The sequence below is a fragment of the Macrotis lagotis genome, chromosome 7 (assembly GCF_037893015.1).
Source record: "Macrotis lagotis isolate mMagLag1 chromosome 7, bilby.v1.9.chrom.fasta, whole genome shotgun sequence".
Lineage (NCBI taxonomy): Eukaryota > Metazoa > Chordata > Mammalia > Peramelemorphia > Peramelidae > Macrotis > Macrotis lagotis.
The window spans coordinates 162890739-162908617 of NC_133664.1; the positions used below are offsets into that span (position 1 = coordinate 162890739).

The 17879-nt window shown below is 32.6% G+C and overlaps 1 protein-coding gene across 3 annotated transcripts in view; it reads right to left on the reverse strand.

Annotated features, from left to right (window-relative positions):
• Positions 1-17879, reverse strand: part of LOC141493124 (cadherin-related family member 4-like) — a 110797-nt gene that overhangs the window by 64395 nt on the left and 28523 nt on the right. For all 3 annotated transcript variants that reach the window (XM_074194036.1, XM_074194037.1, XM_074194038.1), the window contains 2 exons: positions 15085-15306; positions 14269-14414 (listed from right to left, as the gene is read on the reverse strand). In XM_074194036.1, coding sequence (XP_074050137.1) covers positions 14269-14414; positions 15085-15306 — 368 coding nt within the window. The remainder of the gene's footprint in view (positions 1-14268; positions 14415-15084; positions 15307-17879) is intronic.

Consider the following 17879-nt stretch of genomic DNA (forward strand, 5'->3'; position numbering starts at 1 on the left):
TTTTTTGTGCACAACATTCCATCTTCTGCCTTCATTGTCTTGATACAAACTGTTCCCCCAATAGAACTACACTCTCTCCTGACTGCCTTCTCTGAGAAGTTTTATTACCTAGCTCTAAAGCCCTGTTCAAACACCACCTGTTAAATGAGGTCTTTCATTACCCTGGAAGCTATTAATAATGACCCCTACTAATCCTTTGTATGTCCTTTCTATACATTTTATGCTATATTTATTTACTTTATATGAATAAATAACATTTTTCTGATAGATTTGGTAATGATTACTTTTATTTTTTTGCATGTGATTTTAGCCCTAGCATTTAACATAGTCTCTGACATACAAAACTACAATGCTTAATGTTTGCCCTTTGTTTAACTGAATAATTCCCAGGTTGACTTTTCCACCTCCATGACTCTCTTCATGCAATTCTCTTCCATCATTGCTACTTTTTGAACTTCTACCCTACCTTTAAATTCCTTTTGTTATAGAAGATGACTGACACTGGAAAGACTTTTCACAGGGTTGGGGAATTTTTAATTTTATTATTCAGATATACAGCTCTATTTAGAACAAAAGCCCAATTTCAGTATCCCAACTAATTCTTGGAATTTTAGCCTTCATCATGGGGCTCATAGCAACAGAAGCTTTGACAAACATACACACAAGGAAAAGAGGTTTGACCATCCTATTCTGTCATCAATGAAGCTGTATCAAGCAAAAGTCTCTGCCTATACATATGCCACTCACTATCTTTTAAAAATATGCATTTTATTGTTCCCTTTTCCCCCCACTAACTTTTTAGTCTCTCCCCTATAATTCTATCAGTGTTATATAAACCATTGCTTATAAAAATAATTTTAAAAGCCCTTGAAGAACTCTCACTTTAATAAGGGAGACAGAAAACATGTTAACTATGAATAAGCAAGATATTTAGGACATATCCACATATAGGATAATTTTGAGATTATCTCTTAAGTCACTGGCACTGGAATGACTTCTTTCAGAAGATAGAACTTTGGCTTAATCTTCACAGGACCCTAGGACAGCTAGGTGGATAGAGAACCAGCCCTGGAATCAGGAGGACCTGAGTTCAAATCCATCCTCAGAATCTTAATAATTATTTAGCTGTGTGGCCTTGGGCAAGTCATTTAACCCCATTGCCTTGCAAAAAAATAGGCCTAACAGGACCCTGAGAATCCAGGAAAATGGAGAAGATAAAAGAGAATTTCTGGAAAGGCAGACAACCAGTAAAATGTTCATAAGAAGATCTGGCATGAAGAATAGCAAGAGGACCAGTTTTACTAGATTATAGATTGCATGGAGGGGAATAAAGTATAAGACTTGGAAAGGTAGGAAGAAATTTAAAAAGCTAAATAAAGGATTTTAAATTTTATACTGGAAGGAGTCACAGAAATTTATTGAATGGGGATCTGGGAGTGCCTTAAAGATCAATCTGACAACTGAGATGAAGATAAAAAGAATATAATGAGACCTGAAATAGGAGGCCATCTAGCAGGGTACTGCAATAGCAGGATAGTACTAGTATCAAGGGGGTGGCAGTGCCAGAGGGGAGAAGGAAATATAAGCGAGAGATGTTACAAAGATACACATCAATTAGGTCTTGGCAAGAGAATAGAAACAAGAGACAGTTAAAGAGCCAAGGATGGCAGTTAGATTATGGAACCTGGGTAATTGGGAGGATGGTTGTACCCTTGACAATAATAGTAAAGTTAGGAAGAGGCACGGGGAGGAATCAAAAGAAAGGTAATGAATACAGTTTTTTGGATGTGTTGAGCTTAAGCTATCTATGGGACATTCAGTCTGAAATGTATAAAGACCATTTTGAAATGTGAGACTAGAGGAAAAGAAGGACAAGAGAAATTAGAGACAGATATATATCTGAGCATCATTTACATAAAAATGATGACAGTCCATGAAACCTATTGAGAAATAGTAGAGTGGAAGAGCAGAAGAGAGCATAACAGAACTTTTGAGGATATCCATGTTTAATGAGTATGACCTCAATGAATATTCAGTTAAGAATATCAAGAAGGAATAGATCAGACATGATTAGATGACACCTAAAGTGCCAAATATTCATAATGGCACAGTGATCCATTATTGGGTCCTCAAAATTTGCCACATTTGACTGATGAAGCTGTTGCTGGAATGGTCCTGTCTTTATTTTTCTCATATCTCATATCTCATATCTCATATCACATATCTCAAAGATATGTGTAATTTGTTCAACAAAATCCAATATTTTTTCCTTAATTTGATTTCATCCACTGACTTGAATCACTTCACTCCTTAGTTTTTGCACCTGGTAGATACCTTTAAATGACTGATTGGTTTAATACAAGTACCATAAAATTACTTTCATTTGAGTACCATAATCATAAAAATATTTTTACCTAATAAAGGTATTTGAGTAAAGATCATCATGCTAGTTATGTTAATTGTGTTTGGTGTATAGTTTCTTATACTTGGATATTATAAGAATGGCATTTATTCTTCCTCATCTCTCCCTCCAGAATTTATAGCCTCTTTCAAAGTTCAGCAAAAGTTCTATCTTCTTTACCAGTCCTATCTGGATTGTCTTATTACCCCAGACCCCACCCCCCCAAAAAAACCTTTCCCTGTTCTAGTCTTTTCCCTTGGGAAATTATTTTGTAAATATAGTGAAAATATTTTACATTTACTTAAACGTATTCATGGTGTTTTCCTCTTATGAAATGAAAGTTTCTTGATTTCAGGGCTTTTTTTTGTTTTAATCTTTTTGATTCTAGTGCTTAGAATAGTACCCAGAGTATAACATTTTTAAAAATGCCTGTTAAATAAATAAATATTTGAAGTTCAAATATGTTTAACTTTTAGGAAGAAGTCATATTTTACATGGATGGCTAACCTTTCCTTAGAGCATAAATCATGCATTCAATGTTCAAATAAGATATAAATGTAAATTCTAAATTGCTAATAAATATTATTTAAATGCTTATTTTTGCTCTAACTCTAGTAAAACATAGATATGGAATTCCATATATTCCATTTGATATGTTTTCAGAAACAACTAAAATATATAGGGATATTATAAAATCATACTTAGCACTGCTGCTGAACATTTCCTCATCACCCATAGGACAACAAAGTTCCAATAAAAACAAGAGACAAGGACAAATTAGTGAAATTAATTCCAAAAACAGTTACTCCCTAAATGATTTAATATGGAACAAAATAATCCCTTTATAAGTAACAATTAATTACAAAGATATCCCAAGTTTATGTAATTTTGCAATCATATTATACTATTTAAAATTGGCAATTTTATGTATTTTCATCAAAAATCCCTATTTATTAAAATTGATCAAATGACTTTCATGCCACTAAATTTATTATTAGTAGTTGATAACAATGAGAAAAAAAACTTTTACACCAGAAAGAAAACCCCACCTAATGCTATCACAAAATTAATGCATGTGTATGACCATAGTTGAGTCTATATAATGGAATTTCTTAAATTAATGGTTTCAAATGAGTGTACTCTGATATGTTATACTACATATCCTTTCTTCAAATTTAATTTCTGCTTTTGTTTGCTGTTGTAAAAATTAAGATATCACTTGAGGACTGTACCTCAAAGTCATAAAAGCTTACCCAAGACTGGCATTTAAAGTCTTGACATTTTTCCCCCAAACCAGTTGCATTCAAGTGTCAAAGCCTATAAAATCAGAAGATTCTCAAAGTTTACTTGCCTTTGATACTCAAAAATTACATGATGTTCAAACCTCGTTTTCATTGCTAAGGAGATTTTTTTATTCTTGTCTACTTCAGCCCTTTTTGATCTCCCTAAACTTTACACAACACAATTTAAAACATTTTAGTCATATACAATTCACCCTTTCTTGTAATGTAGTCTTCTCTTTTCAGTTAAAGCTGGAAATTCAGTTAGGAAAAGGAATCATTATTTAATTTTTTTTCTAGAACTTCACAGATGATGGAAAGGGAAGGAAAAATTGGAAGAACAGCTACCAGTCTAACATGACTAGAATGAATAATTAACGAAATAACCTTAGGAGACATTTTGTATAATTATGAATAAAGTTAAATCGGAAATTCTAAATTAAGGAAGATTTTAAATATTTGGCTAAGGACTTTGTATTTCATCCTACTACTTCTAGTTCTTTTGCTATCAAAGAGGACCACACCAACCAAATAATTAATCAGTGGCATGAATTGCACAATTATTGTTTATTCTAGTGAAGAGTATACTATGCAAGTCATCCTCACTTGACTTTATAAAATCGTTCCAAAACTGCAAAAACCTTGGTAAGATTTTTGACATGACAAGATTTGTGCAATGGAGATTTGTGCAATTTATAGATTAAAAGGTAATATCTGAGAGTGTATTGAATTGCTTTATGATCATTTAAAATAGGAATAATGGTTCCTTGACCAGTGAGGAAGTTTTCCTAATAAGATATTTTAAAGATGCTTTCATCTGGAATTTTGCAAAACAAACTAAGATGAGATTTTAGATATATTATTTCCTTATTGCAGAGAGAAACTTCTCTGCACCTAGCTACATGAGTTTGGGGGCAATGTAGATTCAGATAACATTGTTCCTTCCCATACTGGTAAGACTAGGATATTCTCCTGAGAGACTAGATGAGGATGGATACAGGGTTGGGAGAGAATAGAAAGTGAGTCATATAAGAGGGGAAGAAGTTAGAGGGAAGTCCATTAGGAGAATTCCATTCAGGAGTTAGAGGGGTCAGATTGTTTTGGCCAACACTGTGCTGTTATTAGGCAACCTTGTGTGCTTTGGACAGTGAGTTGGGAAGGCAACTAATCAAAGGTTTCAAAGAGTTGGCTGAATGAAAATTAGGAAGAGATCCAAGGTCAGAGTATAAATTCACTCCTGGCAGTGGCCTTAACATAGCTATGTTGAACATAACTATGCTCCACCAGGACCAGTGGAACTTTACTGCACTGGAACTGATGGGACATCTGAGATCGGAGTTCTGGGAGGATCCAGTAAGTTGGATGGTTTTCCCAACCAACAATTCATGCAGATAATGAACAAATTTCCCTCTACTATTTCGATCTGAGGATTAAATCCTCAGTTTTCCTCTTATTTTGAGTTGTTGACTTGCTGTTTTAGTCTCAAAGCAAGGTAGACATGTGATTATTGTTGATTCATTATTTGTTGAAAGGGAAGACCAAGAGATGCTGCCAGTGAATGCCCAGTGGCATATACAGAGATAAAGGAAAAGAAGTTCAAGTCTTCTGTTTCAGCTCATTCAACTAGCCTTGATGCAAATGGAAAAAAAACTCTTACTAATAATTGATAATTGATGGATCTTCTAAATATTCTAAGCAAGGAAATGAGCTTGAGTAAATTCAGCATATTAAATGTAGTCAATTTCTGAAGTTTATTTAAGCAGATCTAACTGGTAAGTAAAGAACACAAAATATTTCAGAATCAGGACTGTTCACTCATGTTAATTAATTCTACTTCCTTCTTTATATTTTCCTAGCAAAAGTACTAGCTCCACTGTGTCCTAAGAGACGCAGAATAAAATGCTTGATTAAAGATAAATTGTCTTTCCAGTGAAGGTAGTAGTTAAGAAAATGCCCACAGAAAGGCAGGGGTTATGAATAGCTAGTTTTATATTAATCTAAATGCCTCCAACTCTACCCTGAAAAGGGAAGAAAAGGGAGAAAAATAATATTTATCTACCAAGCTAAATATCATAGAAATTAGGAAGTTGATGAGTCATAAGATTTATAAATTACCTACTACATACCAGTTAATTTTGGGGATCCAAGAAAAAGAATAGTCCTTGGTTTCAAGGAGCTTATGTCCTGTCTAATGAAAAGCTTATTATCTAAATTAGTAGTAGCAAAAACCACAAATTCAAAGTGGATAATATACAATAAAGAAAATAACATTAAAACCTATGGTTTAGATATCTATATACGAAAGTACAAATTATTAATTCTGACCAAAGTGAACTACAAATCCTAATCGAAGGCAAAAAATCTGACCACCTATCTAGCTGATCATTACGACTTCGTGAGGTAGGACTAATAAATAGATCATGACTCTGGAAAAACATGTTTTAATTCAAAACAAACATGACAGAGAAAATGGGAGAAGTGTGGGTAGTACGTAGTAGTGGACAGATTAGACCAGATATTAAAATGAAAAATTTAATAGTGATCATAGAGGAAGCAGCTTCAGTAAGTGATTGAGTCAGAAATTAGAATACAAGATGAGTAAGTTGGTAGTAACATACTTTTTTTTTTAAATTATAAAGTGGCTTTACTCAGTTCACCTATATACAAGAGCATCAAAGTATTGAGTAAAATAGCATTCTGACTTTGAATTCCTAATTCTCATTTATGTGAAGAATATGAGATAGAGATAAAGATAAAGATAACATTTAAGTTTTCCTTAGTTATCATCTCTCCTTTGCAAATGGTAAAATGATATATATCTTGCTCAAAGATTCAGTGATTCAATAGTCCACTCCCTTTTATTCTTTTTATTAAGGATGTTTCTCTGGGAAATGGAGAGGAGGATATGGAAAATGCAGGTGCTATGAAACAAAACTTATCAGTGAGATATATTAAAAAAATAAAAGTAACAAATTGAAATATATATATATATATATATATTTCAATACATTCATCTATGCATCTATTTTCTTTTCAAATATTTAAACCATATTTTAAAGGGAAAATACAAAACAAGTGTGTAGCATAGATTTTTTTAGAAATGATGTGTTTATTATGTTTTGATTTATGTAAAGCTATTCTAGTATATCTTTGGTTATAAGCACTACTGTTAGAAAACTAGGAATACAAATTTACACCTTTTTGGGGTTTGTTTTTGTTTGCTTGTTATTGTGGCTGTCAACAATAGAAGAAGAAAAGGAATTCCTCTTGGCAAAATTCCTGTCTTGAATTTATTTTAAAGTGGACAAAAATAGGAATACACAATTATGAATCTTGCTTATTGAACCTCAAAGATGATTTTATCTTAGGCCAGATTCATATAGATTTTAGATCATTCAGCACTTCATAACATGATGTCTTTCCTTTTCTTCAATTATATTTTCTATCTTGATATTCCCTGTGGATTCCCACATCAATTTAATGAAAAAAATGCAAAATCAGCAAGACCACATATAATTTTATACTTGTAATAAAGGATGTATTCAAACATTACGATATACTCTGAGAGCTTTTCACAATATAATATGTTCCATTTTCTTTCTGTACTCACAAGTAAGCATCGCTAAAATTCATTTTGCCTAGACTTTTATCACAATTAAAATTTGAATATTCTTTTTTTATTAGCTCAAAAAATCAACTATTATTTCAAAAACAAAGTCAACAGAATGAGGGTATGTCACAATCTCAAACGTGACATGTTATCCTAGCCACATTTTTGATAAAAAAAAAAACAAAAGCTTTGTCTCATTGGAATTTGCATATGCCATTTTTTGCCCTATTTGCCCATTATTTTTTTATTATGCAGGATACACTCAAAAACTTGGAATAGAAACATCACTGTAATAATGTTTAAATCCTATGTTTAATAAATGTTTAAATACTAAGCACAATTCAGCTGTTCTGCTAAAGATAGTCACTTTGCACTTATTTGAGGAATTGAAGACTCAAGAAAATGTCTAGCAATTATCACATCTATCTGGGTCTTCACTGGTAATACAAAATTGCTTCCTTGTTCCCCCAATTCACATAATCTGGGGGGACCTATAATCCTAAACATAATTAACATTGAAATTCTGTGGAACCAATTAAAGATAAGAGTTTTCAAATTTCAGCAGAAGTATGTGCAGAAATCAGTTCACTCTATGAGAAGTTAACTTAGTTCTGACAATTTTAAAATGGTTTTGTATAGACCATACTTGCTAGAAATTCTGAAATAAGGAGGAAGAGAGACATAGGAGGGTCTGAATTATAGTTTTGTGGGTGACAAGTTAAAGAAAAAAATTTTGATAGTTATTTTGAAATTTTGAATTATTGCAGAATTAAGAATGCTTGATGGCAGAAAAGAAAAGAACTTTAGAAGGGGAGATTCAAGATGAAAAAACATAAAGGGAATTAGTGATCTAAAAGCCCCTAGGGAGAGGCTCAAAATTTTCACTGAAGGGTTAGATTGAGCCATCATTTTCTGAAAATGGAGGAAAGAAGAAGAGGCATGGTAGACAAAAGAGGTTTGGAAATGGGAATTATAAATGAGAAAACTCATGATAGATGACTTTAATCTTCTGAGAAAAGTAAAAAATCAAGGTTATTTATTAAAAGATAAAAAAATACATGTGGAATTGGAGTGCTTTCAGGAAAAAGGAGGTTTGAAAAAAGCCACAGTAGGGAGAGATTAAATCAGAGAAGAGTATTAGGTGGTGAGAGTTCAGTGGTGGGAGAAACGTGGCAGAAAGATGAGTATGCCTTTCCAGAAAAGCTTCAGCCAAGTAAGGAATAGGATGCTGGAGGTGAAAACAGGGATTTCATTTGGAATATAGTAATACCTCAAGATCACAATTCTAGCCTATGACTGACATTATCTTTGTTGTTTCATAGAACTTTTCATTATTCCTAATCATCATTAGGGTGACTATATAGAAAGAGAAGTAGGTCATTCCCAAGGGAATCAAGTCTGTTCTCTTCATATAAGGAAGCCTAGAAACTAACTAATCAAATCCCTGGAAAAAAAGATGAACATTAGAGGAGGCACTGAGGCTTGATGGAATATAAGATGGAAATAGTTGATGTTTGACTCTAGGATGAATTGAAAATATATGGAAGAGTAGTGGTGGGCTACTGGGTCATGGGAGATGTTAGTGGTCCAGATCTGAGTAAGAGACCTGAATAATCACATTTCAGATTTGGAGGTGAGTATAATTGAAATGGGTATAGTTGATGATCACTGGAAGAACATGTGGCATGGAAATAGTAGGATGAAAGACTTTTTCAAAAGAAAATGTGCCCTCTAAATTTCAGCATCAAATCTATGTTGATTCCATTCTAGTAATACTTGTACTTAGATTGTCTGCATTTTCACTGGACATATGAAAATGGTTTTATGACTTCCTCTGAATAGATTCAACAATTCAGGAACAGATGAAGAGGAGCTAAATAGAAGAGTGGTCTAGGGTTGAAATTTATCTGGGAAAGAATATTTTAAGTACCCAGGATCAAGGACCTATAGTTCATAGCTAATTCAATATAAGCTAAAAGTTCTGAAAGGAGTGTGAGGGAAAAAAACATATAAAACTAATGGAATGGGAAATGGAGAGTGATCAATAAAATGGTGGTCAGCAAAAAATGAACAACAGGTTTGGCATACGTATGATTTTAGAAGAAATAGAAGATTGAATGATAAAGATTAGGCAAGTAATACTCAGAATTAAGGTTCTTAGAAGGGAAGTAAATTGGGACAATTGTGAGGTCTAAATTGTAACCATCCTTGGATATTTCTTATAATCACAGAATTTAGAGCTGGAAAGAACCTTAAAGATCAGTTTAAATGACTTGGACACAATCACATAGCCAACAAGTGAAAAAGCTAGTATTTGAAACATCATCTTCTACTTTCATAGGTAGGAAAACCTCACAGAAGATAAATCCCTGGACTTGAAGTCAGGAAAATCTGAGTCGAAATCCTGCCTCAGATTCTTACTAGTTTTGTAAACCTGAGCAAGTCAATTAGCCTCCTAATCTCAATTTCCTCTTCTATAAAATGAGTGAATTGGAACTCAATGGTCTCTAAGTAAACTCTAAGCTCTAAATATATGATTCAATAATTCAAATCCAATGTTCTCTTCATGTTAATGTGTCATATTAATGCTAAGGTAGATTATGGAGTAGACTTATAGTCCAGGGAGTTCAACTGTCATTAATATAATCATTTTATTTAGTAGGGTTGCTGGTAGTAATTTGAGTACCAAATTAGATTGTGATCTATGTGCTAAATATTATTAATGAAAGTGGGGAAAATGGCCAAAGAGTTAATATATGACATCATTAGTGTCATTACTCAAACCCTTAAATGGGGTTTATGAACAAATGACATGAATTTCAAAGAAGATGTTGAGTGATAGCATCAGAGTGAGAATCTGATGTTCACCAAGTGAACAAGAGATATGACAATTCTTTCTCTTGTCTCTGAAATAAATAGCTATTGTTGGAAAAGGGAATATGAATTGTAAGAATGAAAGGAAGTAACATAATTGGGTTTTCACATAATATAAGAAGCAAAACTTAGATTTCAGTGAGGGAGCCATCTAAATTTAAAAATGCTGTTCTCATTTATTATTTTAGAAAATATCTTTAAATAAAGCAGCTCTTAATTTTGGTAGAATCATTTGAAAAAAGTTTAAAAAGGTCATTTGAGGCACTGAGTTCTCTAAAGCTATGGGATTACAGTGTAACATATATGATAGACACCTCCTATCCAAAAACTTGCAGTTTACTTCTGTGATTCTGACTGCCCTTAAAGAAATAATCATTTTACCCCAGATAGTAAAGTATATACTATTGTTTAACAGCTTTTACCTGTGAGACACATTTTATAAATCTCTTCCATAAATATACAATTGTCAAAATATGAACTTCAGTTAAAAATATTTGCAAACATATTTTCATCCTGGGGGATTGATAGTAAGTATAACCTTAAGAAGACTAATTTATATCAGCTAACTAAGTTGTTGGAAAAGGGAAATCTCTAAACTAGTTTTCTTGAGAGCAAATCAAAGTACAACAGAATTCACAGGAGCAAAGGGCAAATGTTTGCTGTTGACCCACAGAAAAACACAAAATATAAACCATTATTAAAAACAAAAGCAAAAGAAACAATCCACGAATGTGAAACTGAAGGGGTGGGGAGGGCGTTCCTTTTTTTTTATCCTTTTTTTGTATCCTGTGTTAAAGCATTTCAATGAATACCCAAATATTTAAGTTAAAGGGGATAAATATATTTAAATGGAGTAGAAGGCATATACTTAAATTTATAATGTAATCAATACTCAGCTGTTGTTTCTGTGAAAGTAACTTAAATCCTCCTTTGAGTGTATTTTTAAAAATCATTGTGTAAGGATAGCAGGCTCATGAGCTTCAACAATGACTACTCTGAGTCACTGTCTAAACCACTCAAGTTACCTTATTCAATTTCTTTCCACAAAGTTTTTTGGACTGGTTCCTTGTGTTTTCCAGACATGATTAAACTGTAGTGGGGGGTTGTAATACTGAGTCATTATGTGGACTGATGAGGACTTCAGTTCACAAAGGACACATATGCAAGTGTAGTGTTCCCATATAGAAATATGCACTGGCAATAAACAACTTCTGTGGTTTTATATGTCTGTTAACAGAAGCCATTATCTACCTAATGTTATTCACTGAGTTTGGAAAAGAACAATTTAGTAACTAGATAGAGAAAAGTGTGTTCCAAGCTCTTTCCTCTCCATGGAGTAACATTAAAGGACCTTGTAATACACACACATACACACACACACACACACACACACACACACACACACACACAGAGACACGCACATGCACGCAGACAAATGAAGTTTTCTTTTGAACTGATTACCCTCGGCACAAAAATTGCTAATTATTACTCTGGCTGAAGGACTAGGGAAAGGTATAAGACACTCAGATTTTCAAAAAATGAAAAAATATAAACTCAATCAGTAAACTTTGGCTCATCACAGGATAGTAAGTCATATTATTAAAGAATTAACTAATGAACCTATAGAAAAAGAAATACTATTTACAGTGTGTTTCAGATAATTATAAGGCAGCATCAACAGTGACAAGAACACAAGATCTGGGAATTAGAGGGTCTAAATTCAATTCTCACCTTTTGTACCAATCATAATTGCCTTGGACAAATTCCTTAACTTTTCTGACTCAATTTTCTCAAATATGAAATAAAGGGATTAAATTACATAGCTTCTAAAGTCCCTTCTATTTCCAAATCTCTGCTTGATAATTAACCTCATTCAATTGACAGAGGTCTTAACTGATAAATCAGGGCAATTATTGAAGTTTGTTAGATTTTGACAAAATATTTTGCTAATCTTGTGAGGAAAGAGAGATTTGGACTAATCAAGAATCCAATTAAATTGATGTCAAGTCTAAGGAATAGTGTTTAATAGTGTAAAGTCAACATGGAAGGAAGTCTCTAGTAGCATGCTTCAAAAAATGTGTACCCTTTGCATTTAAAAATTATAATCAGTAACTTGAATAAACTGATCAATGACATAGCTAATGTGTTGAATTATAGGAATTCAAAGAGAACACAATAGACTATAACATTGTATTTAATCCAATAAAATGAAATTTAAAGAAATGTATTTTAATACTTGTTTAAAAACATTGATTTCATAAAATGGGGGAGGTTAAACTAAATAGTCATTCATTCAAAAAATATGTGAATTTTATTAGACTGAAAGCAAGGACTACCATAATATCCAAAGAACTGATGTTTAGTTAGAGAACAATACATGGTTACTATATGCTACCTGTAAAAAAGACATGCTAAGATCAGTACTACAAATGCATAATCAAAGAAACATATCTCTGGAAAAGTTGAAAAAAAGTTTGTAGTTAAAGTGTGATATAACTGATATACAGCATCTGAGCACCATCAATACCCAAAATATGTCAAAATTTAGACAAAACCTCCTAAGGTATTAGTAAGCTCACCTGTTCAACATTTATGGGAAGACATAAGCAAACATTATACAACATGAAAATATTTAGAAGGGTTTTTGATCTGAACAAATGGAGGAAGTGTCATCATGGTTCGATTGAAGTATAAAAGCAAATTCAACATGTATTAATATTATGATATGGTATCCAAAATATCTGATGTAATATTATATTCTTTTAAGAGAGGCATAGTATTTTTAAGTTATATGATCAATAAGATAGAAGTCTAGGCATTTTTAATTCTGTGTCTTTCACAATATTCTCTAAATGAAAAATTGCATTCTCAAGAGAAAGCAATTAAAAATTAATCCACAGAACAAGGTAGCATGTCCAATAATAGCCTATTCTTAACTTGATAATCTTTAACCTGATTGCTTAGCTAAATTCTGCTATCCATTAGTTTACTCTTTGGAATTCTCACAAGGATTCCCTTCCTGCTTCAGAGATTCTGAAGGCAAACATCATTGCATGCCCAGACTTTACCTTTTCTTTTTACTTTTTTTGTTTTTATTTTTAGGAGCATCTTTATTTTTTTTATCCATATGCATATGTATATTTTCAAGTTACAAAATTTCTTTCCACCCTCCCTTCTCACCTTGCTCTCCTCAGCAATGGGCAATCAGGTTAGCATTGTATATACATATTTTTGATAAACATGTTACAGATTAGTCGATTTTTGGTGTATTTACCTCTTTTCAACAAGAAACAAAAATGTAAAAATGTTACATAGCCACATAAAGAGGAATGGGATAACAATCAAAGAGAGTGAGCAATCAGATTTCTTTATAGTTAGGGTTACCCTGAGATGAGGGAAACCCAAAATTGTGAAGAGTCTTCACAAATTACTCACCCTCCTCCACCCACTCTAAAAAAAATGACAAACACTGACCAAGTTAAGTCAGAGAAATAAAGAACTAATCAGGAAATCAAGGACAGGAAGACAGCTTGTGTGTCTGAGTAGGGTCTAAAGCAAAGGGTGCTAAAATCTGAACCATTTCTGACTCCAAAGAAGCTACTTAGGTTAGGGTTCATGGCTGGTGAAAAGTATATCTACCATGAATCATGAATTGAGAGAGAGAGAGAGAGAGAGAGAGAGAGAGAGAGAGAGAGAGAGAGAGAGAGAGAGAGAGTTTAGGAGTTTAGGACCAGGTCAGATAATTCACTTGGTAAGATAGCTGGCATTTTATGATCATTTCTGGAAACCACATTTTAGGAAGAATATTGTTAAATTATGGAGTATATTCAGAAAATAACCAAGATATTCAAGCAATTTCTATTGTATGAAACATAGTTATATAACAATTGAACTAGATGACCAATGAAGCCTCTTCCTACTGTGAAACTCTGATTTTTTAATTGATAAGAAAAATAAAATTTAAAAACTAGTTGAAAGATTCATGATTGTTTAAATGTAGTTTTAAATTTGGGCCACTAATTTTTCAAATGTGTCATTCTCTCTCCCCAAATACTGACAACCTTAAAGCTAGCTATTCCCAGTGAAAATAGACTCATAATTACCAGAACATTGATGGTCACAAGAACAGCACTACTTCTCTGTCTGAGTGGATCAGGTTCAATATCATTATTGATATCTGTTACTCTTACTGTTAATTTGTACTGGGCTTGAACCTCTCTGTCTAATGAATCCAACAGTTTTATCATTCCTGAAACAAAAACAAAAGGAAGCATGTTATGTGATTATCAAGAAATTCAAATTATCTGAGGTTCAGTCAAAGAAATAAGAAAAAATTAGATTAAAATGAGGATATCAATTTATGATGCTATAAGAAATCACATCATATAATTTATATAAAATGCTTTGCAAACTATAAAACATAAGAGAAATATCAGCTATTAGTGGGATTTGGAATTAGATATGATTTAACTGAAATAGATGCTCTGAAGTTTATGTTTTTAGAGAGTTGCCTGAGGTATTGAGAAGTTAAGTAATTGAATATGCAACCAAATTGAATCAAGGAAAATTTTAAGGTCTTTCTGACTACAATGGTAACTTTGAGTTGCTGCATAAATTTTTCTTTCTGTTCTTGTAAGTTAAGGTTCATGCCCAGTTACATCAATGTTTTCTCTTTGGTGGACTGAGTGATTACTTGCTTTTACATGCCTAAATGTCATGCAGGCAGAATTAGAAAGCCTAGATCTTTCTATATCTTCTTTCAGAGTCAGAAGCCATAAGACTTAGAACCATCAAATCATCATGCTTTCCATCAATAAGGACAACTTCATGCAAATGGGCACAAACTCTAGGAACATCCTTGTTAATAAAAACAGAAATACATTACAAATGCAAATTTCAAATTGATGCTCTGATATTACCTGTGTTTGGTTCAATGTAAAATTTGGAATGTGTCCCCAGATTACCTCCATCAATTGTATATTTTATGTTATTGAATGGCCAGTCTGCATCAGTAAATACAACTCTCCCAATAAGGGTATCCATTGCACTGTTTTCAGGTACACTGAAGGTAAAAGCTGGCATATTACCAATTGGATTTAGTTCATTTATACGAATCACCCGTAAAATAATTGTAATGATAGCTGTGGGAAAGAAGCATTTTTATTTTGTCATGTAGTTAAAACATGAATACATGTCATTTATGTTTTACATTTTCTTAATTAAAAAATTCTTAAAATAGTTTTTCTTAAATATGTAAAATAGATATTAAATTCTTATTTGCATTAGGTGTGCCCTAGGAGCTTCCTTTTATTGTTTACTCAAGCAGCTATTTATTCTAATTTAGCATTTCATATAAGCAACCACTAAACCAAACCAAGCAAACTAAACTTTGTTTTTAAACTCATATATCTGCATATATGACATACAACTATTGTGTTGAATATGTATTCCAAGTGCTCCTTCTCTACTGCCTAGTTTTTTTAATATCACTGGCAGTCTAATAAAGAAATAAATAAAATAATATCCACATATCAAAACATTTTTCTTGACTTTAATTTAATTTATTCAAACAAGATGCATTTGATTTAGATAGAACTACATATATATATATATATATATACATTTTTACATGTTCTTATGCACTAAGTACATTTATATCCCTCATAGAGTTATCCCATCAAATATTACATTATCAATAAAGTATGAATAAGCCACATGCTAAAGTCAATTCTTTCTAGAATATTCTTCAGTGAATTCCAACAGATTGGTCAAATTCAGCTCTGGTGTCTGGTTTGAGAATTTGTTCTTCACTTGGATTTTTACATATTTAATTATATGTTAGCTACTTTCTAGAAGACACTCACCAATAAACCCCATTCACATCTCAAAAACCATTACAAATGCCATTTTCTTCACGAAATCTGATTCTTCTCTCAACAACTACTTCTCCCCATCAGAATCTGAACATTTTTCTGGGTAATACTCTGATTTAATTCAATTCATGTCAATGAAGATTTAGGAATATGTGAGGCAAAAGAGAATATTTTTAAGTAAAATATTTAGGAATGTCTTGATGGAGAACATGGCACTTGCAGAAAGAGGATTTTTTTTAAAAAATGAATTTGAAAAAGAAGTGTGTTCCACATAAAAAGATGACTTGTAAGATGAATAACAAGTTGAATTCAAGAATAGATGGTAATCTATTGAGAATGAGCATAGGGTGAAAGAGGAAGAGCAATTTTAAATCAGTCTGTGTAGTTAGATTTCAAAAGATCCAGAAACTAATGAATTTCCTTCTTTACTTTTTAGATCCTGACCCTGAAAAACTGGTTTGCAGACCATTGTAACTTGATTTCCAGTTACTCTTTGGATTTTCTGAACTTTTCTATTTCCCCCTCAACAGCTTTTCTACTTCCTCCTCTTTCCCCAACCCAACCCACATTCTCTTGTCTAGTTCATGTCATGTGTTATATTCTCCAGATAAAATTTAATTTCCTTGAGAAGAAGAGCTATCATTTTTTCCTTGTATTTTATCCCCAGTCCTCAACACATTGCCTTAAAAAATTTAATCCTTTTATTTTGTATCTAAGCATGTGTGTATGTATGAATTTTACTATTAGACCATAGTACTGTGATCCTGGACAAATCACTTAACTCTGTTTGCCTCAGGTTCCTCATCTGTAAAATGAATTAGAAATGCAAATGCAAAACAACTCCAGTATTTATAAGAAAGCCCCAAAAGGAGTTATAAAAAGTCAGACATTATTTAAAATGATTAAACAGCATCTATCTATTTCTCTCTCTATCTAATATTATGTATTAGAGTTATGAGAGTTTGCGTCTCATCCTCACACAGCTCCATAAAAACAGAAACTTTCTGTAATCTAAATTCTATCTTCAGGACCTAGAATATTGCTCTGCACACTCATGTTGCTTAATATATATTTGTTGAATTGAAATGCATTTACAAAAAAGAAGCATCAAGTGAATCACTCCCCTAAGCTGCTTCTGATGAACTTAGCTACTTTATGGAAGGAAAAGAAGCATAGAATATGTTTTTTAGGTTTTTTTTTTTTTAGCAAGGCAAATGGGGTTAAGTGGCTTGCCCAAGGCCACACAGCTAGGTAATTATTAAGTGTCTGAGGTTGGATTTGAACTCAGGTACTCCTGACTCCAGGGCCAGTGCTCTATCTACTGCACCACCTAGCCACCCCCATAGAATATTTTAAAACTTAATTCAACTTCAACAAGTTTTCGATTGTTTTACTCTTTCCATGTTTTGAAGAAGGAATGAATGCCAGGAGAATTGACTGAAATGTGAGGTAGTGTTATAAGCAGTTATCCTTTCCTTTCTCCATGTTGCTTCAAGGTTCCTGATTTCCCCTATTCTTTTCAAAGAGAAGGGTGTTTTCAATTTTTAAAATATTCTTAACTTTTCCAGTTGTATACAATGAAATGGGATTTTTTGCTTTCTTGTATTTTTTTTCTCTTCTGTTCATTTCATACTTTTAGTTTTTTCTTATTTGTTTCTCTTTTCCTTCTCTCCTCTTTTTCCTTCTCGGTCTTCTTTCTGTTCTTCCTTTTTTTCCTGCCCTTTCTTCTCTTTTTTCCTCTATCCTTTCCTCTCTTCCTTTTTTCCTTCCTTTGTTTTCCCCCCTCCCTTATTTCCTAGCTTCCTTCTTTCCTTCCCATTTTCTCTCTATCTTTCTTAGAA